This window comes from Oncorhynchus mykiss, chromosome 15 (assembly GCF_057628025.1).
Source record: "Oncorhynchus mykiss isolate SJ-2025 chromosome 15, ASM5762802v1, whole genome shotgun sequence".
Lineage (NCBI taxonomy): Eukaryota > Metazoa > Chordata > Actinopteri > Salmoniformes > Salmonidae > Oncorhynchus > Oncorhynchus mykiss.
In genome coordinates this window covers 22247857-22274849 of record NC_143036.1, presented here as the reverse complement: position 1 = coordinate 22274849, position 26993 = coordinate 22247857, and the positions used below count along the sequence as shown (strand labels likewise).

The 26993-nt window shown below is 44.5% G+C and overlaps 1 protein-coding gene across 1 annotated transcript in view; it reads left to right on the top strand.

The window, feature by feature from the left end:
• Positions 1 to 26993, top strand: part of sspo (SCO-spondin) — an 82317-nt gene that overhangs the window by 11178 nt on the left and 44146 nt on the right. Inside the window, exons 22-50 of the mRNA XM_090199011.1 lie at positions 4369 to 4571; positions 4723 to 4850; positions 5120 to 5229; positions 5454 to 5603; positions 5861 to 5954; positions 6295 to 6698; positions 10697 to 10933; positions 11761 to 11991; positions 12448 to 12570; positions 12722 to 12822; positions 13615 to 13846; positions 14193 to 14345; positions 14483 to 14620; positions 14911 to 15093; positions 16200 to 16350; positions 16661 to 16820; positions 17114 to 17162; positions 17427 to 17546; positions 17830 to 18078; positions 19079 to 19206; positions 19467 to 19608; positions 19793 to 19972; positions 21684 to 21943; positions 22051 to 22072; positions 22231 to 22351; positions 22540 to 22753; positions 26005 to 26146; positions 26305 to 26475; positions 26700 to 26942. Coding sequence (XP_090055137.1) covers positions 4369 to 4571; positions 4723 to 4850; positions 5120 to 5229; positions 5454 to 5603; positions 5861 to 5954; positions 6295 to 6698; positions 10697 to 10933; positions 11761 to 11991; positions 12448 to 12570; positions 12722 to 12822; positions 13615 to 13846; positions 14193 to 14345; positions 14483 to 14620; positions 14911 to 15093; positions 16200 to 16350; positions 16661 to 16820; positions 17114 to 17162; positions 17427 to 17546; positions 17830 to 18078; positions 19079 to 19206; positions 19467 to 19608; positions 19793 to 19972; positions 21684 to 21943; positions 22051 to 22072; positions 22231 to 22351; positions 22540 to 22753; positions 26005 to 26146; positions 26305 to 26475; positions 26700 to 26942 — 4839 coding nt within the window. The remainder of the gene's footprint in view (positions 1 to 4368; positions 4572 to 4722; positions 4851 to 5119; positions 5230 to 5453; positions 5604 to 5860; positions 5955 to 6294; positions 6699 to 10696; positions 10934 to 11760; positions 11992 to 12447; positions 12571 to 12721; positions 12823 to 13614; positions 13847 to 14192; positions 14346 to 14482; positions 14621 to 14910; positions 15094 to 16199; positions 16351 to 16660; positions 16821 to 17113; positions 17163 to 17426; positions 17547 to 17829; positions 18079 to 19078; positions 19207 to 19466; positions 19609 to 19792; positions 19973 to 21683; positions 21944 to 22050; positions 22073 to 22230; positions 22352 to 22539; positions 22754 to 26004; positions 26147 to 26304; positions 26476 to 26699; positions 26943 to 26993) is intronic.

Sequence of the window (26993 nt, the reverse complement as noted above, 5' to 3'; positions counted from 1 at the left end):
TGATTCCCTGATCCACTTCTATGCAGATGACACCATTCTGTATACATCTGGCCCTTCTTTTTCGGACTCTGTATTAACTAACCTCCAAACGAGCTTCAATGCAATACAACACTCCTTCCGTGGCCTCCAACTGCTCTTAAACGCTAGTAATACCAAATGCATGCTTTTCAACCGTTCGCTGCCCGCACCCGCCCGCCCAACTAGCAACACTGGACGGATCTGACCTAGAATACGTGGACTGGCTAGACTGTAAACTCTCCTTTCAGATTCAAATCTTCAATCCAAATTCAAATCTAGAATCAGCTTTCTATTTCGCAACAAAGCCTCCTTCACTCATCTACAAAATAGCTTGCAATATTGATAGCCTAGCAAAGCGCCTTATACCATCCATCACTGTGACCTGTATGTTCTAATCGGCTGGCCCTTGCTACATACAGTGCCTTGCGAAAGTATTCGGCCCCCTTGAACTTTGCGACCTTTTGCCACATTTCAGGCTTCAAACATAAAGATATAAAACTGCATTATTTTGTGAAGAATCAACAACAAGTGGGACACAATCATGAAGTGGAACGACATTTATTGGATATTTCAAACTTTTTTAACAAATCAAAAACTGAAAAATTGGGCGTGCAAAATTATTCAGCCCCCTTAAGTTAATACTTTGTAGCACCACCTTTTGCTGCGATTACAGCTGTAAGTCGCTTGGGGTATGTCTCTATCAGTTTTGCACATCGAGAGACTGACATTTTTTCCCATTCCTCCTTGCAAAACAGCTCGAGCTCAGTGAGGTTGGATGGAGAGCATTTGTGAACAGCAGTTTTCAGTTCTTTCCACAGATTCTCGATTGGATTCAGGTCTGGACTTTGACTTGGCCATTCTAACACCTGGATATGTTTATTTTTGAACCATTCCATTGTAGATTTTGCTTTATGTTTTGGATCATTGTCTTGTTTGAAGACAAATCTCCGTCCCAGTCTCAGGTCTTTTGCAGACTCCATCAGGTTTTCTTCCAGAATGGTCCTGTATTTGGCTCCATCCATCTTCCCATCAATTTTAACCATCTTCCCTGTCCCTGCTGAAGAAAAGCAGGCCCAAACCATGATGCTGCCACCACCATGTTTGACAGTGGGGATGGTGTGTTCAGCTGTGTTGCTTTTACGCCAAACATAACGTTTTGCATTGTTGCCAAAAAGTTCAATTTTGGTTTCATATGACCAGAGCACCTTCTTCCACATGTTTGGTGTGTCTCCCAGGTGGCTTGTGGCAAACTTTAAACAACACTTTTTATGGATATCTTTAAGAAATGGCTTTCTTCTTGCCACTCTTCCATAAAGGCCAGATTTGTGCAATATACGACTGATTGTTGTCCTATGGACAGAGTCTCCCACCTCAGCTGTAGATCTCTGCAGTTCATCCAGAGTGATCATGGGCCTCTTGGCTGCATCTCTGATCAGTCTTATCCTTGTATGAGCTGAAAGTTTAGAGGGACGGCCAGGTCTTGGTAGATTTGCAGTGATGTGATTCTCCTTCCATTTCAATATTATCGCTTGCACAGTGCTCCTTGGGATGTTTAAATCTTGGGAAATCTTTTTGTATCCAAATCCGGCTTTAAACTTCTTCACAACAGTATCTCGGACCTGCCTGGTGTGTTCCTTGTTCTTCATGATGCTCTCTGCGCTTTTAACGGACCTCTGAGACTATCACAGTGCAGGTGCATTTATACGGAGACTTGATTACACACAGGTGGATTGTATTTATCATCATTAGTCATTTAGGTCAACATTGGATCATTCAGAGATCCTCACTGAACTTCTGGAGAGAGTTTGCTGCACTGAAAGGGGCTGAATAATTTTGCACGCCCAATTTTTCAGTTTTTGATTTGTTAAAAAAGTTTGAAATATCCAATAAATGTCGTTCCACTTCATGATTGTGTCCCACTTGTTGTTGATTCTTCACAAAAAATACAGTTTTATATCTTTATGTTTGAAGCCTGAAATGTGGCAAAAGGTCGCAAAGTTCAAGGGGGCCGAATACTTTCGCAAGGCACTGTATTCGTCGTCAGACCCACTGGCTCCAGGTCATGTTTAAGTCTATGCTAGGTAAAGCTCTGCCTTATTTCCAGCCAAAGAGAGGAGTCACAAAAAGCAGAAATAGAGATAAAATGAATCACTAACCTTTGATGATCTTCATCAGATGACACTCATAGGACTTCATGTTACACAATACGTATATGTTTTGTTTGATAAAGTTCATATTTATACCCAAAAATCTCAGTTTACATTGGTGCCTTATGTTCAGCAGTTCCAAAACATCCAGTGATTATGCAGAGAGCCACATGAATTTACAGGAATAGTCATAATAAACATTGCTAAAAGATACATGTGTTATGCATGGAATTTTAGATCCACTTCTCCTTAATGCAACCACTGTATCAGATTTCAAAAAAGCTTTACCGAAAAAGCACACCATGCAATAATCTGAGAACAGCGCTCAGACAACAAAACAAGCCATACAGATATCCGCCATGTTGTGGAGTCAACAGAAGTCAGAAATAGCATTATAAATATTCACTTAGCTTTAATGATCTTCATCAGAATGCACTCACAGGAATCCCAGTTCCACAATAAATGTTTGATTTGTTCGATAAAGTCCATCATTTATGTCCAAATACCTCCTTTTTGTTTGCGTGTTTAGTACACAATCCAAACTCACCACACGCGGGCAAGTCCAGGCAAAGGTTCAGACGAAAAGTCATATTACAGTTCATAGAAACATGTCAAACAAAGTATAGAATCAATCTTTAGGATGTTTTTAACATAAATCTTCAATAGTGTTTCAACCGGAGAATTCCTTTGTCTGTAGAAATGCGATGGAACGCAGGTCACTCTCACGTGAGCGCACGTGATCAGCTCATGCCACTCTGGCAGACCTCTGACTCATTCAGCTCCCATTCCCCCCGCTTGTTTATTCCATGTGTAACTCTGTGTTGTTGTTTTGGCCAGGTTGCAGTAAATGGGAACTTGTTCTCAACTAGCTTACCTGGTTAACCTCTAGCGACGAGTAATCCCGTATCCGGGTGCGTAATCATAGCCTCAAGCTCATTACCATAACGCAACGTTTCCTATTCATGAAAATCGCAAATGAAATTAAATAAATATATTCAAACACAAGCTTAGCCTTTTGTTAACAACACTGTCATCTCAGATTTTCAAAATATGCTTTTCAACCAAAGCTACACAAGCATTTGTGTAAGAGTATTGATAGCCTAGCATAGCATTAAGCCTAGCATTCAGCATGCAACATTTTCACAAAAACAAGAAAAGCATTCAAATAAAATAATTGACCTTTGAAGAACTTCGGATGTTTTCAATGACGAAACTCTTAGTTAGATAGCAAATGTTCATTTTTTCCAAAAATATTATTTGTGTAGACGAAATAGCTCCGTTTTGTTAATCACGTTTGGCTAAGAAAAAGACCGGAAAATGCAGTCACTTACAACGGCAAACTTTTTTCCAAATTAGCTCCATAATATCGACAGAAACATGGCAAACGTTGTTTAGAATCAATCCTCAAGGTGTTTTTCACATATCTATTCGATAATCTATCAGTGGTGGCAGTTGGCTTCTCATCAGAAGCAAACGGAAAAATACTGCAGCTGGAGATTACGCAATAATTGCAACGGAGGACACCAAGCGACCACCTGGTAGTCTCTTATGGTCAATCTTCCAATGATATGCTTACAAATACGTCACAATGCTGTAGACACCTTGGGGAAAACGTGGAAAACGTAAGCTGACTCCCAGCTCCTTCACAGCCATATAAGGAGTCATTGGAATGAGGCGGTTTCAGAAAATGCGGCACTTCCTGATTGGATTTTTATCTAGGTTTCGCCTGTAACATCAGTTCTGTGGCACTCACAGACAATATCTTTGCAGTTTTGGAAACGTCAGAGTGTTTTCTTTCCAAAGCTGTCAATTATATGCATAGTCGAGCAGCTTTTCGTGACAAAATATCTTGTTTAAAACGGGAACGTTTTTCATCCAAAAATTAAAAGAGCGCCCCCTATATCGAAGAAGTTAAATAAAGGTGAAAAAAGAGGGCACGACAAAGCCTATTCCCCCTCAGGAGACTGAAAAGATTTGTCATGGGTCCTCAGTTCCTCAAATAGTCATACAGCTGCACCAATGACCATTGATCATTGACGGTGACCATGATCATTGACGGTGACCATTGACTGTGACCATTGACGGTGACCATTGACTGTGATCATAGAAAGTGATTATTGACTGTGATTATTGACTGTGATTATTGACAAAGCAAACGTAGTTATCAGTCTGAAGTCCTGACCATTCTTCTCCACTCCTCTAGGCATGCGTGTATACGTGCGTCTCGCGGCTCATCTGAGAGGGCGAGTGGGGGGCCTGTGTGGGAACTTTGACGGGGACACAGAGAATGACTTCACCACGCGTCAGGGTAGCGTGGAGTCTACAGCCGAGCTGTTTGGCAACTCCTGGAAGGTCAGCCCCTCCTGCCCAGATGTTCAAGACCAGGACCTTCGAGACCCATGCACTGTGAGTGGCGCACACACACACACACACACACACACACACACACACACACACACAGAGTGGCACAGTGAGTGACACACACACTCACACATACACATACACATACACACACACACACACACACATACACCTTAATCTTTGTCCCCTGTTCCAGATTAACCCTCACAGGGTGACGTGGGGGAGAAAGAGGTGTGCTGTCATCACCCAGGACCTATTTTCTCTGTGCCACCCTGAGGTGCCCTACCAGCAGTACTATGACTGGTGTGTCTTTGATGCTTGTGGGTGAGTGGCTAACCTTTAAATCACAGGACTGGAGAGGTGCTATTAAGGATTGCAAAGCTTCCACAAATCTAACAACGCATCAGTCCTAAAGGGTCAGAAGTCATAAAACAAAAATTGATAGCAGAACAGGTTAAATAGAGGTAAGAGAGGTTATTACATATTTAGGTCAAGTTTAGAACACCAGTATCCTATTCCAATACAGGTTTTTAATCTACTAATGACTCTTTATGAAGCACAATGTGTTAATCCCTGTTCTCTGGGTGTGTTAGATGTGACTCTGGGGGGGACTGTGAGTGTCTGTGTACAGCCATCGCTGCCTACGCTGAGGAGTGTAACCGGCGTGGTGTCTACATCCCCTGGCGGTCCCAGGAACTCTGCCGTGTGTACAGCTTCTCTTGCACGCGCATGCACATACACACACACACACACACACACACACACACACGGATTGGACATTGACACTGATTGAGCAACATTAATTTGAATTGGGTAGACCTTGGATAGACCTTTTTACACATGTTTACACCCTGCGTGACAAAATGCAGATGAACTATTTCCATTCCTCCCTCCCTCTCTCCACCCTCCTCCCCCTCCTCTGTGTAGCCCTGCAGTGTGAGAATGGTCTGGTTTATGAGGCCTGTGGGCCGGCTTGTTCTCCCACCTGTCCCAGTGAAGCCCAGAGCCCTGACTCCCAGTGTGGAGCCTTCTCCTGTGTGGAGGGCTGCTTCTGCCCCGCGGGCACTCTCCACCACAGTAAGACAGCAAGGGCTACATCTCAATCCAGTTCCTTCCCGTCTGTCATCATTCACACCGGTCCTGGAGAGCGCCTGGGAATGTGCAGGCTTTTATTCTACGACAGCATTAAGACACCTGGTTCAACTTATCATGGACCTCCATTCGGGTTGTTGATTAGATGCGATGTGTCAGTGCTGGGCTGGAACAAAACCCTGCACGCCCCAGAAACTCCCTGTTTTATCATATCCTTGCCCTGACTCTGTCTCCACCTACAGGTGAAGGCTGCGTGGCGCCCGCACTCTGTCCGTGTGAGTGGGCAGCCTCTGTTTTCCCACCCGGGGCCAGCATCACCCAGCATTGCCAGAACTGGTCAGTCTGTCCCCTCGCCTATCGGCTCAACTCATAAACCATCACCCGTGTCGTGTGACGCCAATTTGACATGTGGGCTTTTCATTTGGGGTGTCGAAACTGATACTTACTAACACGTCTCTCAGTTCAGCTAGACTGATTTTGTCATTTTACACACCTGAGAGGAACATTTTATTAGTTGTGTGAATAGGTTTTGTGGTAGGTTCTGTGGCTGGGTGAATGAATAGAAAGGATACTAACTTCGATAGTAAGTCCTGTTAGGATTTGCCCTGTGTGTTTATGTGTACCTGGAAGGTGTTTTTATGGGTTTGATGTATTCTGTATGTCTGCGGTCTTCCAGCTCATGTACTGAGGGCTTATGGCAATGTGAGGGCTCCCCGTGCCCACCTCCCTCCCCCTGTCAGGAGTCAGAGTTCCTGTGCACGGGGGGACGCTGCGTCCCCTCCCTATGGGTGTGTGACAACGAGGACGACTGCGGTGACGGCTCTGACGAGCTGTGCCCATCAACCTGTGCCCCGGGGCAATACCGCTGTGCCAGCGGGCCCTGTGTGGACCTGGCGTTGCGCTGTGACGGGCATCCGGACTGTGCCGACCAATCAGACGAGGAGTTCTGTGGGCCTGCCACCCCTGTGCCCCTGTGCCCGCTGGGGGAGTTCCAGTGTGACAGCGGGCGCTGCCTGCCTGCCAGCCGCGTGTGTGACGGACGCCTGGACTGTGGGTTCGCTGACGGGTCTGATGAGCAAGGTGGGTGTGATTGAAAATGTATGTCTGTCTAGTGTCCATAAGTGTGTTTTTGTACTCGATGTGTGTAGGTGTCTATTATTGTCAAATTTCATATTAGTATTAACAAGCCTAGGTGTGTACAGTGCATTCGGAAAGTATTGAGACCCCTTGACTTTTTCTAAATTTTGTTACGTTACGTCATCAATCTCCACACAATTCACCATAATGACAAAGAAAAAAACTGTTTTTTGTAAAAAATAAAAATGGGGAAATAAGTATTCTGACCCTTTACTCAGTACTTTGTTGAAACACCTTCGGTAGCAATAACAGCCTTGAGTCTTCTTAGGTATGATGCTACAAGCTTGGCACACCTGTATTTGGTTTCTCCCATTCTTTTCTGCAAACCCTCTTGTTCTGTCAGGTTGGATGGGGAGCGTCGCTGCACAGCTACAGTGGGGCAAAACAGTATTTAGTCAGCCACCAATTGTGCCAGTTCTCCCACTTAAAAAGATGAGAGGCCTGTAATTTTCATCATAGGTACACTTCAACTATGACAGACAAAATGAGAAAAAAAAAAAAAATCCAGAAAATTACATTGTAGGATTTTTAATGAATTTATTTGCAAATTATGGTGGAAAATAAGTATTTGGTCACCTACAAACAAGCAAGATATCTGGCTCTCACAGACCTGTAACTTCTTCTTTAAGAGGCTTCTCTGTCCTCCACTCGTTACCTGTATTAATGGCACCTGTTTGAACTTGTTATCGGTATAAAAGACACCTGTCCACAACCTCAAACAGTCACACTCCAAACTCCACTATGGCCAAGACCAAAGAGCTGTCAAAGGACACCAGAAACAAAATTGTAGACCTGCACCAGGCTGGGAAGACTGAATCTGCAATAGGTAAGCAGCTTGGTTTGAAGAAATCAACTGTGGGAGCAATTATTAGGAAATGGAAGACATACAAGACCACTGATAATCTCCCTCGATCTGGGGCTCCACGCAAGACCTCACCCCGTGGGGTCAAAATGATCACAAGAACGGTGAGCAAAAATCCCAGAACCACACGGCGGGACCTAGTGAATGACCTGCAGAGAGCTGGGACCAAAGTAACAAAGCCTACCATCAGTAACACACTACGCCGCCAGGGACTCAAATCCTGCAGTGCCAGACGTGTTCCCCTGCTTAAGCCAGTACATGTCCAGGCCCGTCTGAAGTTTGCTAGAGAGCATTTGGATGACCCAGAAGAAGATTGGGAGAATGTCATATGGTCAGATCAAACCAAAATAGAACTTTCTGGTAAAAACTCAACTCGTCATGTTTGGAGGACAAAGAATGCTGAGTTGCATCCAAAGAACACCATACCTACTGTGAAGCATGGGGGTGGAAACATCATGCTTTGGGGCTGTTTTTCTGCAACGGGACCAGGACGACTGATCCGTGTAAAGGAAAGAATGAATGGGGCCATGTATCATGAGATTTTGAGTGAAAACCTCCTTCCATCAGCAAGGTTTCAGCATGACAATGATCCCAAACACACCGCCCGGGCAACGAAGGAGTGTCTTCGTAAGAAGCATTTCAAGGTCCTGGAGTGGCCTAGCCAGTCTCCAGATCTCAACCCCATAGAAAATCTTTGGAGGGAATTCAAAGTCCGTGTTGCCCAGCAACAGCCCCAAAACATCACTGCTCTAGAGGAGATCTGCATGGAGGAATGGTCCAAAATACCAGCAACAGTGTGTGAAAACCTTGTGAAGACTTACAGAAAACGTTTGACCTCTGTCATTGCCAACAAAGGGTATATAACAAAGTATTGAGATAAACTTTTGTTATTGACCAAATACTTATTTTCCACCATCATTTGCAAATAAATTCATTAAAAATCCTACAATGTGATTGTCTGGATTTTTTTTCCTCATTTTGTCTGTCATAGTTGAAGTGTACCTATGATGAAAATTACAGGCCTCTCTCATCTTTTTAAGTGGGAGAACTTGCACAATTGGTGGCTGACCAAATACTTTTTTGCCCCACTGTATATTCAGGCCACTCAAGGACATTCAGAGATTTGTCCCGAAGCCACTCCTGCATCTTGGCTTTCTGCTTAGGGTTGTTGGAAGGTGAACTTTCACCCCAGTCTGAGATCTTGAGTGCTCTGGAGCAGGTTTTCACTTTGCTCCACTTTGCTCCGTTCATCTTTCCCCCGATCCTGACTAGTCTCCCAGTTCCTGCCGCTGAAAAACATCCCCACAGCATGATGCTGCCACCCCCATGCTGCCACCCCCATGGTGCCAGGTTTCCTCTAGATGTGACACTTGGCATTCTGGCCCGAAGAGTTCAACCTAGGTTTCATCAGACCAGAGAATCTTGTTTCTCATTGTCTGAGAGTCCTTTAGGTGCCCTTTGGCAAACTCCAAGCGGGCGGTCATGTGCCTTTTACTAAGGAGTGGCTTGCATCTGGCCACTCTACCAATAAAGGCCTGATTGGGGTAGTGCTACAGAGATGGCTGTCCTTCTGGAAGGTTCTCCCATCTCCACATACAAACTCTTTAGCACTGTCAGAGTGACCATTGGGGTCTTGGTCACCTCCCTGACCAAGGCCCTTTTCCCCCAATTGCTCAGTTTGGCCGAGTGGCCTTCTCTAGGAAGAGTCTTGGTGGTTCCAGAATTCTTCCATTTAAGAATGATGAAGGCCACTGTGTTCTTGGGGACCTTCAATACTGCAGAATTGTTTGGGCTACCCTTCCCCAGGGCTGTGCCTCGACACAATCCTGTGTTGGAGCTCTATGAACAATTCCTTTGACCCCATGGCTTGGTTTTTGCTCTGACTAGCCCTGTCAACTGTGAACCTTACATGTGTGTGCCTTTCCAAATCATGTCCAATCAACGGAATGTACCACAGTTGGACTCCAATTAAGTTGTAAAAACATCTCAAAGAGGATCAATGGAAACAGGATGCACCTGAGATACATTTTAAGTCTCATGGCAAAGGGTCTGAATAGTTATATAAATAAGGTATTTCAGTTTTTTTCTTTTTCTAAATTTGCTAACATTTAAAAAAAACTGTTTTCGCTTTGTCAATATTATGATATATATATTTTTTTCATATAACTGTTATTTAACTAGGTAAGTCAGTAAAGAACAAATTCTTATTTACATTGACGGCCTACCCCGGCCAAACCCTCCCCTAAGCCAGACGATGCTGGGCCAATTGTGCACCACCCTATGTGACACCCAATCACGGCTGGTTGTGATACATCCCAGGATCGAACTCTGGTCTGTAGTGACGCCTCTAGCAATGCGATGCAGTGTCTTAGACCGCTGCTCCACTCAGGATCCTGTGTTATGGGGTATTGTGTGTAGATAGATGAGATTATTATTATAATTGCATTCTTTTGTACTTTTTTTCCAATTTCGTGATATCCAATTGGTGGTTGCAGTCTTGTCTCATCGCTGAAACTCCCGTACGAACTCGAAAGAGGCGAAGGTCGAGAGCCATGCGTCCTCCGAAACACGACCCTGCCAAGCCATGCAACTTCTTGACATACTGCTCACTTAACCCGTATGCCAGCCCCAACAATGTGTCGGGGGAAACACCGTACAGCTGGTGACAGAAGTTTGTGTGTATGTGCCCGGCCTGCCACAAGGAGTCGCTAGAGCGCGATGGGACGATCCGGACGATGCTCGGCCAATTGTGCGCTGTCTAATGGGTCTCCCGGTTGCGGCCGGCTGCGACACAGCCTAGGATCAAACCTGAGTCTGTAGTTGCGCCTCAAGCACTGCGATGCAGTGCCTTAGATCTGCGCACTCGGGAGGCAGAGGATTTACAATTTATTTTGCGATTTTAGAATAAGGCTGTAACATAACAAAATGTGGAAAATAATACTTTCCGAATGCACTGTATGTTCGTGTCTATAACCATTTCTGTTAGTGTATACATACGTTCCTTAGATTTTATACTTTACATGTACGAGTCTATTATTGTCTTTCCCTCTCAAGTTCAAGTGTTTTTGTGTGTGGTCAGAGTGCGGGGTGGTGTGTGGCCAGGGGGAGTTCCTGTGTTCAGGGGGCCTCTGTGTGCTCTACCTCCACCGCTGCGATGGCCATGATGACTGTGGGGATCTGAGTGATGAGAGGGGGTGTGTGTGCGCCCCGGGAGAGTTCCAGTGCCCTGGGGACCAGTGTGTCCCCGCAGACAAGGTGTGTGACGGCCACAAAGACTGTCCCTCTGGCACCGATGAAGCCGTCTGTTCAACCGAAGGTACATGAATATTTACAATCAATCCTCACTATCACTTGAAAACAATAGATATATTGACATGATACATTCGACTGCAATGTGTAATTAATTTAAAGCAGGTTGATATTGACTGATACAGTACGAATGACACATTCCTAGATATTACACATTTTCAAACAGCATTGAGAGCTCTGAGGCCTCTGGAAACACCATCTGACAGGCGTGCGGGTCTGTGTGAGTGCACGCATGTACCTGTGTGTATGCGCTAAAAATATAATAACTGGTGGGTGCTTATATTTTTCCTATTTCATGTGTTTTTTGCATGTCCAAACTCACCCTGCGTGGTGGCTAAACCTTTGTTTATGTGACAGTGACCTGTGCCCCTGGTCAGTTCCTGTGTGCTGATGGCACCTGTGTGACACTCACCAAGCTATGTGACGGGGTGACAGACTGCCAGGGCGGAGAGGACGAGGACCAGAACAACTGTCAACCAGTCACCATGGCCCCAGTTACCATAGCAACACCCATCAACCCGACTTCACCCACTTCTGGTAAGAGCAACAATACTGTTGAGAACATCAAGAGGGAAGGCTGGCACTCTGCCCAAGAGTTACTCAACAGTGTCTGCAACACAACTCCAACTCCAAACACCACCATAACTCCTACCACAAGGCACTGCTGAAAGTATTAGATAGGTATCTGCAGTATGGACTTATTACTCATCTGGATTACTGGGTGAAATATACTTCATACAACATATCTTAATCTCTCAGATCTATAAGACCTCCCTAGCTAGGTGCCTTGTGGGTAAGGACCAAACTGACCCTCCCCCCTCTCTCTTACCCCAGCCTGCCAGTCTTATGAGTTTGCCTGTGCCAATGGGCAATGTGTGCCCCGGGCGTGGCACTGTGACGGGGAGACAGACTGTTTGGACGGGAGTGACGAGCAGGGCTGTCCCCGGGCGTGTGGCCCCGGCCAGGTGCCATGTCGCAGTGGTGACCAGTGTGTGGACTACCAGCAGCTATGTGATGGGATACCTCACTGTAGGGACGCCTCCGACGAGAGTGTGGATGACTGCGGTTAGTAATGCACCTGATGGAAAATACATGAAACATACAGAACCAGTCAAGGGTTTTTCTTTCTTTTTTACTATTTTATACATTGTAGAATAATAGTGAAGACATCAAAACTAGGAAATAACACATATGGAACCATGTAGTAACTAAAAAAGTGTTAAACAAATCAAAATATATTTTACATTTGAGATTCTTCAAAGTAGCCACCCTTTGCCCTGATGACAGCTTTGCACACGCTTAGCATAAATGAATGAGTAGGTGTGTCCAAACTTTTGAAAGGTACTGTATATCGTACTGACACCTACTGGATAGGAACCATACTGTATAATACATGCATATTAACACTAATATATGAAATATATATGTACAGCAAATATATACACTCCAACACGAGTACATGCATCCCATAAATTAATTTTAACAGATGTTTATAAAAAGAGCACCGTCTGTTTTTTTTAGGCTCTACAAGGGTCCCACCTTGCCCTGGGAGCTTTCCATGTGACAACCACACGTGTGTGAACGCGACTCAAGTGTGCAATGGTGTAGCCGACTGTCCACACGGAGAGGATGAGCTGGTGTGTGGTGAGTTGTGAGAGGAAAATAGAATCTGCCGCGGTGCACAAACCATCACTTAGAGACATGGAGCTCTGCAAACCTTGTTTCAAATGGTCCATTTCATGTCGTTTTGATTGAATTGAGTCCATAGTCTGTGGTTGTATTGTCCTGTAACTAGATAAGACCAGCCCATCCCCTGCTCTCCCTGGCGATAAGAACAACAGTCACATCTGTCCTGAGTTCACCTGCCTGGACGGATCGTGTGTCTCCTTCAAAACAGTAAGATTCCCCTAACCAAACATTTTTCTCCAGTGCTTACTGACATTGAACAAAACAAATGCTTCGGGCCAAAAATACGCAGCACAGTATATTATCTTACCATGTCCTTCATTTGTATATACCTGGGTCGTGTTCATTAGGACATTCAACACTAAAAACGTTTTACAACAGAAAACATTTCAGTTTCAGTCCTTTTTCTTCTGTTTGGTGCCTGATGAATATAACCCTTGTATATTTTTTTACAAATAAAGTGCTGCCAGTAATGTTAAAGGCTCAATTCAGTCATTTTTTCATCAAATAATTTCTGAGTAACAGCTAAGCACCTTACTCTAAAAGATTTCCATGAAAATTTGAAATATATTAGTAATCTTTTAGCAAAAAAATATTTCTCAAACACAAATTTTCGAAAACTGTCTGGAGGTTGTCTGAGTTGGGAGGGGAAAACTGAGAACTAGCTGTGATTGGCAGAGTGGTTTGGAACTCTCTTTGTTTATTGGTCTATTAACCAATTTACCGCATGGTGATGTCACCATGGAAAGCCGAAACTCACGCCCATGCAACCCTGCTGATTAGAAGGTCATGTGTAGATTGTATTTTCAATCAGTAACTATCAGGAAATAACACTGATACATTTTTTGGGGGGGCTTTTACAGTGTTAGATTCATCAGCTGAATGGTATAAAATGTGATATATGATATAAAACACAGGAAAAACAGCATTTTGACTGCACTGGGCCTTTAAGTCGAGTGATCTAGGTGTTGTTCTAGTTTTGGTTCTGTGTGTTTGTTCTAGGTGTGTAATGGCATGGCAGACTGTTCTGACTCCCTGCTGGGGCCCTTAGGGGGGCCCTCTGATGAGCAGGGATGTAGGAGCTGGGCCCCTTGGGGCCCCTGGAGTCCCTGTAGCCTCTCCTGTGGGACAGGCTCCATGATCAGGCAGAGACTCTGCCCCCTGGGGGACACCCTGGGTCAGTGCAGAGGGGACGACACCCAGAGACAGCAGTGTTTCAGCACGTCATGTCCTGGTGAGAGATGAGCCATATGGTGATTGTTGTTATCGTCATGATATTAATCAGCGGCAGTAGTATCTTCATCATCATCACTTTTGTCTTCACAATCTGCATCAACATCATCATCATTACATTTTACATTGACATTTTAGTCATTTTTTTGCAGACGCTCTTATCCAGAGCGACTTACAGTAGTGAGTAGCATCTTCATCATCATCATCATTGTCATTTGAATCTTCATCATTAGATTTGTTATCTTTGTCGACATCATAATCATCATCATCATCACTTGTTATTTCACTTGTTATTGTTATCACAATGTGAACCCTCTTTGCGTGACATACTTGCCTCTTGTCAACAGTGGATGGGCACTGGTTGCCGTGGGTGACGTGGTCTAACTGCTCTAAGGATTGTGGGGGTGTGGAGGTAAGGCAAAGGGGATGCATCCCACCCCAGAATGGGGGCAGAGATTGCACCCAGCTCCCTGGAGAATCTAACCTGGCCACAGAAATCAGTAAGTCCACTAAGACTGAAATATATTTCAAAAGATATGGAAGGGCTAATAATTGATGAAGTGCCATGAACTTACATTCTCTTTCTCTATCTCACTCACTCTCTCTCACTCTCCCCCCCCCCCCCCCCCTCCTCCAGAGCCTTGCCCTCAAGATGGCTGTGCCAACATCACATGTCCTAGTGGCCTGGTGAGACTCAGCTGTGCCCCCTGCCCAGTGTCCTGTGCCCACATCAGCAGTGGCTCTGTCTGTGACCCTACTGTACCATGTTTCTCAGGTCAGAGAACAGTAGAGGAGGATGTGCTCTGTAGTCATATTTTCTTGATCAAATATCCCATTTATTGGCTGCAGATCCCAAGAGAACAGAACGCTGACCGACATAGAGAATAGTTTGCTGACCTACAGTGTGTATAAAGCACTGAGTTTAGCCACACACTTGTTCATGCTGGAGAGTTGTATTTCCAAGCCCTAGCCTTCACTATTCTTCACTTTACTCTCTCCCCCTCTCCCTCCTCCTCCTCTCCCCCTCTCTCTCCTCCTGCCTCTCTCCCTTCCTCTCTCCTGCAGGTTGCTGGTGTCCAGAGGGTCGGGTGATGAACCATGCCCAGCAGTGTGTGTTGCCGGAGGAGTGTGTGTGTGAGGTGGCCGGGGTGCGGTACTGGCCTGGACAGCATGTCAAGAAGGACTGTGAGATCTGTACGTGTGAGAGAGGCAGACCTCAACACTGCCAGCCGAACACCGAATGTACAGGTTAGTCTACACAACACGACACAGTATACCATCCTGTTAGGTTGTGTTCAGTTGGAAGAAATGGGAGAATAAAACAATGTGATTATGGAAAGTAGTGTACTTATATGGAGAGATGGTACTACTTCCTATTTTAAAAGCACTTTTAGTCCCTACATCTTTTCTCATTTCCTGTCTCTTAAACAGGACCCAGGCTTCACCTCTGTTCAAGTTCATGTTAACATGTTTTACTGTCCATTCAATATTCTGTTGTTAAGATATTTTATCAAGGTTTAAGATGAATGATTAAATAATTCTACTCAGAAACTTAACCATTAGGGATTAGAGGTTATGTAGCATGAACAAGGAGTCAATTAAAAATAATACACACAGCTCCAACTAGGTTGGAGGGGGGGAAGAGAGGAATGTATGTGTGTGTGTCTAAAGTAAGCAAAGAGGAACATTAACCTATGTTTGAACCGACCCGGCTATAACTCTGTGGAGATAAAATAAGACAGCGAGAGCCCCTCCAGGTTGTCCGTATCTGGGGGGGACTGGAACTGTCTGCTAAGTGGTAATAAACTGTGGTGAGACTTCAGGAGTTAATCCAGATATAGTGTGTCATGTATGTGCGCTAGTGAGGTGGAATGGACTTTAGAAGTAGCTTTGTCCTTGTCGGAGAGTAGGAGGAGCCTTCAAGACGCTATGACGAAATGTGATGTATATAAACCAATGTACATGATATTATGATCAGCGCTCTCGAGAATAAATTCTATTGGCTAATCTTGGTAGACTGGTCTCTGTCCATTTTATGCAAATAAGGATCTTACAAATTCTTAGAAACAGACAGAGTGATTTAAATTGAATTGGTTAATGAACACATATAGGAATTGTTTAATTCCTTTAACACCTGTAAAGGCTTATGAAAGTAATACAGAGTGTACTTGGAAAAGATGTGTTGTTTGTACTACACTGCTGTATTGCTGACTGTCTGTGTGGGCGGCAGAGAGCCTAGCGGTTGTGTTGGGCCGAAACCCTCATTGCTCTGGATAGGAGAGTCTGCTAAATTACTACAATGTAACGTAGTGTGTGTGTGTGTGTGTGTGTGTGTGTGTGTGTGTGTGTGTCAGTCCACTGTGGTTGGTCGACGTGGTCAGCTTGGGGGGAGTGTTTAGGACCGTGTGGGGTCCAGAGTGTCCAGTGGTCCTTCCGCAGTCCCAACAACCCTAGTAACCATGGTAATGGGAGAAAGTGCAGAGGCATCTACAGGAAAGCTCGCCGGTAAAAGACACCGTACACATTCAATCACATTCATCATGTTTATACATGATGACAAATACATCTAAATACAATACATTACGTATGAATGTTTGTTTAATACATTGCCTTTCCTGTCAACTTACAGCCATTTCAATAACATTGCAAGTAAAAGTGATACTTAGAAATGGTTAAAGAGTGGAATTGCTTTACACCCATAAATGTATGGTACATCCTGTACTCTGGAGCCTGGCAGAGAGATGGTAAAATGACCCAGTGTATGTGTTTGTGTATGTGTGTGCTTGCATGTGTGCGTGTGTGTGTCTGTCCCCAGCTGTCAGACAGAGCCCTGTGAGGAGTGTGAGTTCCATGGCCAGTCCCATGCAGTTGGGGACCGATGGAAGGCGGGCCAGTGCCAGCTGTGCCACTGTCTGCCCAACCTCACAGTGCAGTGTGCCCCCTACTGCCAACATGCTGCCACTGGCTGCCCCCAGGTCAGGAACACTGAGGTTTACAGTAACTCTGCTCGTGTGTGTGTTTGTATGTGCATCTGTGTGCGCTTGCGTGTGTGTTCGCGTGCACACATGTCAGAATACATCATGTTAAAAATGTGTTTTTATACCACTGTGTGACAAGAGGGTTCTTATCTAAAGTAAATGTTCTAGCATGTGTGTTCCCTCAGCCACCTCAAAAAAAGTCTCTATAGTTCTGTTGACACACGACTCACTAGTTTCCTTTCACGGCCCTGTGTCATAGCAACAATCGAATAATGTATTTTGTCTTGCAGGGTCAGAGTCTGGTTCCAGGGGAAGGTGACAAGTGTTGTTATTGTGAAGGTAACTAGTATCTAATACATTACTAACCATATGTTCCCCTTTTGTCAATGATTCCAACGCTCGATATCAAGCTGGAAAAAAATATTTTTGACTAAAATGCTAGCTGATATGATAGCTGTTGAAATCTGTATTTGAAATGGAAACCTGAGGTAGGGGTTATATCTGGCTAACCAAACACAGTTAACCTAGACAGAGGATATTAGGTGGTGACAGAATGTCAGTGGGAATGGGATTTTTCAGTGCTGAAGTTCTCCCTATTGTCAGGTGACCATGGCACCATTTCAGTGGCCACGACACCTGCTACTGTGTCAGTCAGTGTCCAACCCTCCACCCCAACAGATGACAGTATACCCTTGGTCCCCACGTATCCCCTTCCACCTGGAGGTCAGTATCGTTGATCTATTTAACCATTTATTTGACTAGGGACTGATACAATGAAAACACTCATTGATTTAACAATAATCAAATGCCTTGTCCCACATTTTACCTTGAGCTTTTTGTCATTGCATCTAATTTATGAATAATTTATGAATAATCTGATGTAAAGACCACTGATGAATATTGTTGGAGATCAACCAAAATGTAATGCAAGATTTAATCTGTTGATCGGTGGTATTTGTAGTTTAACAAATATATTTGTAAGTATGCTGTGTTTGTGCTTGTATAGAGGAGTGCTGGTCACCCCTGGGGGTCCAATCTCTCCCTGACTCCAGCTTCAGTGCCTCCTCACACCAGTGGGGTCACCCTCCACGGGCAGGGCGTCTGTACGCACGGGACCCCCATAAGGACCTGCAGGGCTGGAGCCCTGACACAGAGCAGTACAGGAACCTTCCTACAGGGGCCCCCGAGGGCCACAGTGGAGCTGTGCAAGCCCCATATCTCCAGCTGGACCTGCTAAGACCCCACAACATCACTGGTAATGAACCACTTAAACCAAATCAAAACAAAACAAATCAAATCAGGGGGTCATATTGCTTGCAGCCAAAGTATATGGAGGATAGTATGCGTGGCTGTGTACATGCACAAGTTAGTTTTATATGGGTGCTAGTTAATTCATGATATAAAAACGCTATCAATGTTTTCTCTTCTAACATCTCACTCTTTTTGCTTCTTTTCTCTTTCTCTACATCCTCACTATTTCTCTCTATCTCTCCCTCTCTATCTCTCCCTCTCTATCTCTCCCTCTCTATCTCTCCCTCTCTATCTCTCACCTGTATCTCTCCCTCTCTATCTCTCCCTCTCTATCTCTCCCTCTCTATCTCTCCCTCTCTATCTCTCACCTGTATCTCTCCCTCTCTATCTCTCCCTCTCTATCTTTCCCTCTCTATCCCTCCCTCTCTATCCCTCCCTCTCTCTCCCTCTCTATCTCTCCCTCTCTATCTCTCCCTCTCTATCCCTCCCTCTCTATCCCTCCCTCTCTATCTCTCCCTCTCTATCTCTCCCTCTCTATCCCTCCCTCTCTATCTCTCCCTCTCTATCCCTCCCTCTCTATCTCTCCCTCTCGATCCCTATCCCTCTCTATCCCTCTCTATCTCTCACCTGTATCTCTCCCTCTCTATCCCTCCCTCTCTATCTCTCCCTCTCTATCCCTCCCTCTCTATCTCTCCCTCTCTATCTCTCCCTCTCTATCTCTCCCTCTCTATCTCTCCCTCTCTATCCCTCCCTCTCTATCTCTCCCTCTCTATCCCTCCCTCTCTATCTCTCCCTCTCTATCCCTCCCTCTCTATCTCTCCCTCTCTATCCCCCTCTCTACCTCTCCCTCTCTATCTCTCCCTCTCTATCCCTCCCTCTTTATCTCTCCCTCTCTATCTCTCCCTCTCTATCTCTCTCTCTCTATCTCTCTCTCTCTCTCTCTCCCTCTCTATCTCTCCCTCTCTATCTCACCCTCTCTATCTCTCCCTCTCTGTGTCCATCAGGTGTGCTGACTCAAGGGGGAGGTGTGTTTGACACCTACGTGTCCAGTTTCTACCTGCAGTTCAGTAACGATGGCAGACAGTGGTACACCTACCAGCAGCTGATTGCTGATGCCCGCCCCAGAGCCAAGGTGCCCACTACCCATCAACCCTAGCACCACCTACTTTCCAAATTCTATTCTAGCATGCCCACTTAATTTTAGGAAGTATGCTAGTGTACATATTGGAATATAGAAAAACTCTAATTTGCTGTTGAATTTCACTGCAATCCATTTTCTTTCCAATCATCCAATTTAGGTCGTTATTGTAAAAGAGAATGTGTGTTCAATTACTTTCCTGGTTAAATAAAGGCACACAAAAAATCCAATCAACTTCAATGTTGATGCCCCAGGTGTTCTTGGGTAACCGTGACGACCGGAGTGTGTCCTACACCAGGCTGGACAGGATGGTGTTGGCTCAGTTTGTGCGTGTATTGCCTCACGACTTCCAGAACGGCATCTACCTCCGCTTGGAACTCATGGGCTGTGAAAATGGTGTGTGTTGGACAAAGTATTTACAGTTGTGTATATGCATTGGTTTGAAAAGTTGCTACATGTTCTATATTTGATAAACAAATTATAATCTACCATACAGCAGCAAAACAATAAGAATAAATGCTGTAGACTCAATGTAAGTACAAATGGTTTAAAAACAATAACAGTCTCCTCCTCTCCATAGGTTCCCGCAGGCTATCCACCCCCTCTCCTCTCTCTCCTCTCTCTCCGGTCACCCTGGCCCGGCCCTGCAGAGATAGAGAGTTCCAGTGTGGTAACGGGCGCTGTGTCCCCACGGGGCCCAAGGGGGTTGTATGTGATGGGGTCAATGACTGTGGGGACGGATCTGACGAGCTGCGCTGTGGTCAGTTCCCATATTTACCCAGCATGACTTGGCTAGATGATCTCTCTCATTGATTCATAGTAGTGATATGGCGATAGTAGTGATATGGCGAGAGTAGTGATATGGGGATAGTAGTGAAATGGTGATAGTAGTGAAATGGTGATCGTAGTGAAATGGTGACCGTAGTGATATGGGGATAGTAGTGAAATGGTGATAGTAGTGATATGGTGATAGTAGTGACATAGTGATAGTAGTGATATGGTGATAGTAGTGAAATGGTGATCGTAGTGACATGGTGATAGAAGTGATATGGGGATAGTAGTGAAATGGTGATCGTAGTGATATGGTGATAGTACTGACATAATAATAGTAGTGATATGGTGATAGTAGTGACATAGTGATAGTAGTGATATGGGGATAGTAGTGAAATGGCGATAGTAGTGACATAGTGATAGTAGTGATATGGTGATAGTAGTGAAATGGTGTTAGTAGGGCTATTGCGATAGTAGTGATATGGGGATAGTAGTGATATGGGGATAGTAGTGAAATGGTGATAGTAGTGAAATGGTGATAGTAGTGATATGGTGATAGTAGTGAAATGGTGTTAGTAGTGATATTGTGATAGTAGTGATATGGGGATAGTAGTGATATGGGGATAGTAGCGAAATGGTGATAGTAGTGATATGGTGATAGTAGTGACAGTGATAGTAGTGATATGGTGATAGTAGTGATATGGGGATAGTAGTGAAATGGTGATAGTAGTGATATGGTGATAGTAGTGATATGGGGATAGTAGTGATATGGTGATAGTAGTGATATGGGGATAGTAGTGAAATGGTGATAGTAGTGACATAGTGATAGTAGTGATATGGTGATAGTAGTGAAATGGTGTTAGTAGTGATATTGTGATAGTAGTGATATGGGGATAGTAGCGAAATGGTGATAGTAGTGATATGGTGATAGTAGTGACAGTGATAGTAGTGATATGGTGATAGTAGTGCTATTGTGATAGTAGTGACAGTGATAGTAGTGATATGGTGATAGTAGTGATATGGGGATAGTAGTGAAATGGTGATAGTAGTGATATGGTGATAGTAGTGATATGGGGATAGTAGTGATATGGTGATAGTAGTGATATGGGGGTTAGTAGTGAAATGGTGATAGTAGTGATATTGTGATAGTTGTGTCATAGTGATAGTAGTGATATGGTGATAGTAATGACACGCATTGATCATAGTTATCAGATAGTTAGACACACTGTCACAACGCCTGGAGTGGTGGGTGCGGAGTCAAACGCAGAGAGCAGACGATACTAGGAAAACCAGACTTTATTTTGGTTTCCAAATGCTAACGCCCAAAACAACAGGCGAAAATTATCACAAAATGTCCAATCCAACACAGGGCACAAACGGACAGGAACACTACACGCACAACCTGACTAGCAGAAAACAAGCCCGCACAAAAACAGACGGGCCTTACAGGCTTAAATAGTACTGAATCAAAAAACAAAATAAGAGACAGGTGCAACCAATAAGACAAAACAAACAGAAATGGAAAAGGGGATCGGTGGCAGCTAGTAGACCGGCGACGACGACCGCCGAGCGCCGCCCGAACAGGCAGGGGAGCCACCTTCGGTGGAAGTCGTGACACAGACATTGTACATGAAGAAAGGCACAGTATGCTGAGAAGCATAACCAAATCCATTGCTTTCATGCATTGAACTTTTTTACAGGTACTCAGCCCTCCCCTACACCTACAAGCCCACGGGGCTGTCCCAGAGGTCAGTACTCCTGTCCACCACCTGGGGGCTGTATTGATGCAGCCCTGCGCTGTGACGGAATCCCACACTGTCCCAATGGAGAGGACGAGATAGGATGCTACCCTCACGATCAAACCACCCAGGCAGAGAGGCCTAACAGTCCCACACCAGCTCCTCTAAGGACCCCTAGTATGGCCGCTGTCACTCTGCATAAGACTACTCCTACACCAACAGTAGGTCAAGGCATTCCTGATAACTCCTGTGTATTCATGTTTTCTGAGGTTGTGTGTCTTCTGTTTTTCAAGTTACAATAACCTTTTGTTTTTTCTAAACCCCACAGGCAGGTGGCCCTGGGTATAGAGGTCAGTTGGACATGGATGCATGAAGTTGTTCAGAATAGTGCCATTTTTGAATTTAGCTTATATTAAATTGTAATTTAAAGGGATACATTTTTGACTAGAAATGAAAATGATAGATTGTGGCTTGAGGTACTGAAGTATGTGAATTGGAATGCATGCAGGCATCTGTTCCTCTGCACTGGGATTGGAGGACGGGAAGATTCGCTATGGTCAGCTGACTTCATCCACCCACCGTGAGAACAACCCTGCGGATGCCGGGCGCCTCAACATTGTGCCTAACGTGTGAGCTCTCAAAACCGATAATGTATCAACAATGACATATTTTCTTGTTCTTCAAATATTTTGTTATCGACAAATATTCTCATTATCACGTCTTACGTTGGTCTCATCATCTCATAGTCTGATCATGTAGGTTATTGACTTCTTAATTACATATTGACCTATTGTCTCATTCATTTGTCTCATGTCAGTCTGATCATGGAGCCTGGATGGAGCCCCCTGCCAGGCGACCTTCAGCCCTACCTCCAGGTGGACCTCCTAGAGCCCACCTGGGTGTCTGGCGTGGTGACCCAGGGCACTGAGAGGATGTGGGGCTACCTTTCCAAGTACCGCCTGGCCTTCGCCCTGGTCCAGAGCCACTTCACTGACTACACCGAGACTGGAGAGAGGGGCAGTCCTGCCAAGGTAGTAATGATTATGACCATAATACACTTTATTTGTAAAGTACTTTTTACATCTCAGGTAGGTACAAACCTCTGGAATGACAGAGCAGTACAATTATGTTTTTCTTCTTCAAAATCAATGAGCTTCAGTAAGATGGGAAAAACAGAAAATGGTATAAAATCAGTGCTTTTGTATTGTAACCTATGTGATCTTGTTATGATGAGAAATGTATATATTTACAATAGGTCAAATTTATGATCATAATCTTTTTTACAAATTATACGTGTGATATTAGCTCCAACTGTACTGTAGTATCAGTTTACTGTTCCACTGTTACAGACAGAGGTGGTATCAGCTCTGACTATGCTTTTCCACTACTACAGAGAAGATGTCACAGCACACAGGACAGGAGAGATCCTCCTCTGGGAGAGACGATCTAGAGGCCATTTTGTCTCCTCTGGAATAGCCAGATATATTTACTTCACTTAGAATGAAGAGTGAAGTCAACAGCGTTACTTAGAAAGTCTCCCCTACCATACACTCTTCTGTTATCCTCTTCAGACTTTCCATTTATAACACGTATATTATTCAACAACACTGAAAGTTTATTTTCCACACCAAATGAGGGATCCAGGGAGAATTGCTGCTGTTGTTCTGGATTTCCTCATTCAGGACAGTTTCGTTTCTGGATTCGTCTTTGGTTGTTCTGTGGCGGTTGGCATTCCAGCTAATGTACAGTACCGCCACATTTTACCAGATGCTCTCATCCAGAGTGACTTACAGTTAGTGCATTCATCTCAAGATAGCTAGCACACTTTTCCTCAAAAAAGTAGCTATTAGTTCACGGGAGGGGGGTCATTGTCCATCAAGTGGACTGGAATGTGGAGACAGAAAGATAGAGAAACACAGATGTGTGTGTGTGTGTGTGTGTGTGTGTGTGTGTGTGTGTGTGTGTGTGTGTGTGTGTGTGTGTATATGTGTGTGTGTATATGTGTGTATATGTGTGTATATGTATGTATATGTATGTATGTATGTATGTATAAAAGACCAGAAGTCCCCACAAGGATAATAAAGAAACAAACGGGGACATTTTGTTAGTCCCCACAAGGTCAAACGCTATTTCTTAAGGTTAGAATTAGTGTTAGGGTTTGAATTACGTTTAGGGTTAGGTTTGGGGTTAGAGTTACAGTGCCTTGCGAAAGTATTCGGCCCCCTTAAACTTTGCAACCTTTTGCCACATTTCAGGCTTCAAACATAAAGATATAAAACTGTATTTTTTTGTGAAGAATCAACAACAAGTGGGACACAATCATGAAGTGGAACGACATTTATTGGATATTTCAAACTTTTTTAACAAATCAAAAACTGAAAAATTGGGCGTGCAAAATTATTCAGCCCCCTTATGTTAATACTTTGTAGCGCCACCTTTTGCTGCGATTACAGCTGTAGGTCGCTTGGGGTATGTCTCTATCAGTTTTGCACATCGAGAGACTGACATTTTTTCCCATTCCTCCTTGTAAAACAGCTCGAGCTCAGTGAGGTTGGATGGAGAGCATTTGTGAACAGCAGTTTTCAGTTCTTTCCACAGATTCTCGATTGGATTCAGGTCTGGACTTTGACTTGGCCATTCTAACATCTGGATATGTTTATTTTTGAACCATTCCATTGTAGATTTTGCTTTATGTTTTGGATCATTGTCTTGTTGGAAGACAAATCTCCGTCCCAGTCTCAGGTCTTTTGCAGACTCCATCAGGTTTTCTTCCAGAATGGTCCTGTATTTGGCTCCATCCATCTTCCCATCAATTTTAACCATCTTCCCTGTCTCTGCTGAAGAAAAGCAGGCCCAAACCATGATGCTGCCACCACCATGTTTGACAGTGGGGATGGTGTGTTCAGCTGTGTTGCTTTTACGCCAAACATAACGTTTTGCATTGTTGCCAAAAAGTTCAATTTTGGTTTCATCTGACCAGAGCACCTTCTTCCACATGTTTGGTGTGTCTCCCAGGTGGCTTGTGGCAAACTTTAAACGACACTTTTTATGGATATCTTTAAGAAATGGCTTTCTTCTTGCCACTCTTCCATAAAGGCCAGATTTGTGCAATATACGACTGATTGTTGTCCTATTGACAGAGTCTCCCACCTCAGCTGTAGATCTCTGCAGTTCATCCAGAGTGATCATGGGCCTCTTGGCTGCATCTCTGATCAGTCTTCTCCTTGTATGAGCTGAAAGTTTAGAGGGACGGCCAGGTCTTGGTAGATTTGCAGTGGTCTGATACTCCTTCCATTTCAATATTATCGCTTGCACAGTGCTCCTTGGGATGTTTAAAGCTTGGGAAATCTTTTTGTATCCAAATCCGGCTTTAAACTTCTTCACAACAGTATCTCGGACCTGCCTGGTGTGTTCCTTGTTCTTCATGATGCTCTCTGCGCTTTTAACGGACCTCTGAGACTATCACAGTGCAGGTGCATTTATACGGAGACTTGATTACACACAGGTGGATTGTATTTATCATCATTAGTCATTTAGGTCAACATTGGATCATTCAGAGATCCTCACTGAACTTCTGGAGAGAGTTTGCTGCACTGAAAGTAAAGGGGCTGAATAATTTTGCACGCCCAATTTTTCAGTTTTTGATTTGTTAAAAAAGTTTGAAATATCCAATAAATGTCATTCCACTTCATGATTGTGTCCCACTTGTTGTTGATTTTTCACAAAAAAATACAGTTTTATATCTTTATGTTTGAAGCCTGAAATGTGGCAAAAGGTCGCAAAGTTCAAGGGGGCCGAATTCTTTCGCAAGGCACTGTAAGGTTAGGTTTTTGGGTTAAGGTTATGGTTACGGTTAGGGTTAGGGTAAGGGTAATAGTACGGGTTTAGGGCTAGGGTTAGGTTTGGGGTTAGAGTTAAGGTTAGGTTTTTGGGTTAGGGTTAAGGTTAAGGTTATGGTTACGGTTACGGTTAGGGTAAGGGTAAGAGTACGGGTTTAGGGCTAGGGTTATGGGTTAGGGAAAATAAGATTTTGAATGGGACTGAATTGTGTGTCCCCACAAATTTAGCTGTACAATACTGTGTGTGTGTTTGATGAAAATAACATATTTTTATTTATTTGCCTTTATTTAACCAGTTAAGTCATTGAGAACACATTCTCTTTTACAATAATGACCTGAAAGTCAGGAGAGAACTCCAAGGTGAAGCTTGTATAATTTACTTGAACCAATTGGTTTAAAAGCAAAACCTTTTGCCCAACACCTTCTCCTTGTCTGTGTACAAGGTGTTTGAGGTGCGGATGGTGGGCAGGACCCCGGTGACGCGTTGGCTTGGGAGGCTGGTCCGAGCTCGCTACCTCCGCATCATCCCAGTAGAGTTCCGACACACTTTCTATCTCCGTGCAGAGATCCTAGGCTGCAAAGGGGGTAAGAGCTCTGAGATCAGTCGGTGCTTTAAAACTTGCCTGTTGAGCTCAAACTAGATGCTCTGTCCATTATAGAGTACATCGCACTTATCACACGTGAGTATTATTTTCTCCATCGCCATCTGTCAGTCTAACGTAAGAATTCACCCTATATGACAGAGGAATTGGTGACCCCTAGCAGCGCCACGACTCCCCGTGGTGGTGGTGTGGTGACAGTGAAGCGCTGCTACCCTGGCCAGTTTGCCTGCCACAGTGGGGAGTGTGTTCCTGTGTCTGCGCTGTGTGACGGCCAACTGGACTGCGAAGACCACTCTGACGAGATCAACTGTGGTGAGTAGGGGGTCATCCATGTGTTTTGAATACGGAACCATGCAATATACACGTGTTACTGATTTTCCAATGTAAACATTGCAATGTAAACATTGCAACATTGGCACTCATATCTGTACTGTTGCAATCTTTCAACTGATTACACCACCACTTCAATTTCTCAAGTATATCTGGAACTGATATGAAGTCAAATGCATGAATGAACCACTCTCTCGACACTTCAGGCACAGTGCCCACCAGGGGTCAACCCGGGGTACACACCAAGGAGCCCCAGGATGGCCGCCCTGGCATTGCCACCACGGGTACCCCGGGTCTCAGTCCTGACAGCTCTGGGGGAACAGGGTACCCAGGGGTTCATGGGTTCACCACCCCCAGGCCAGGTCAGTGGACATCCAGGTCCACAGGGTACCCAGGGATTGGGACCAGCACCCTCCACCCCGGAATACCTGGACTGCAGTCTACAACAGGTGAGATTCTTAAAGAACACTGTTACGAGTGGCCTGTCTTTTATCTTGTTA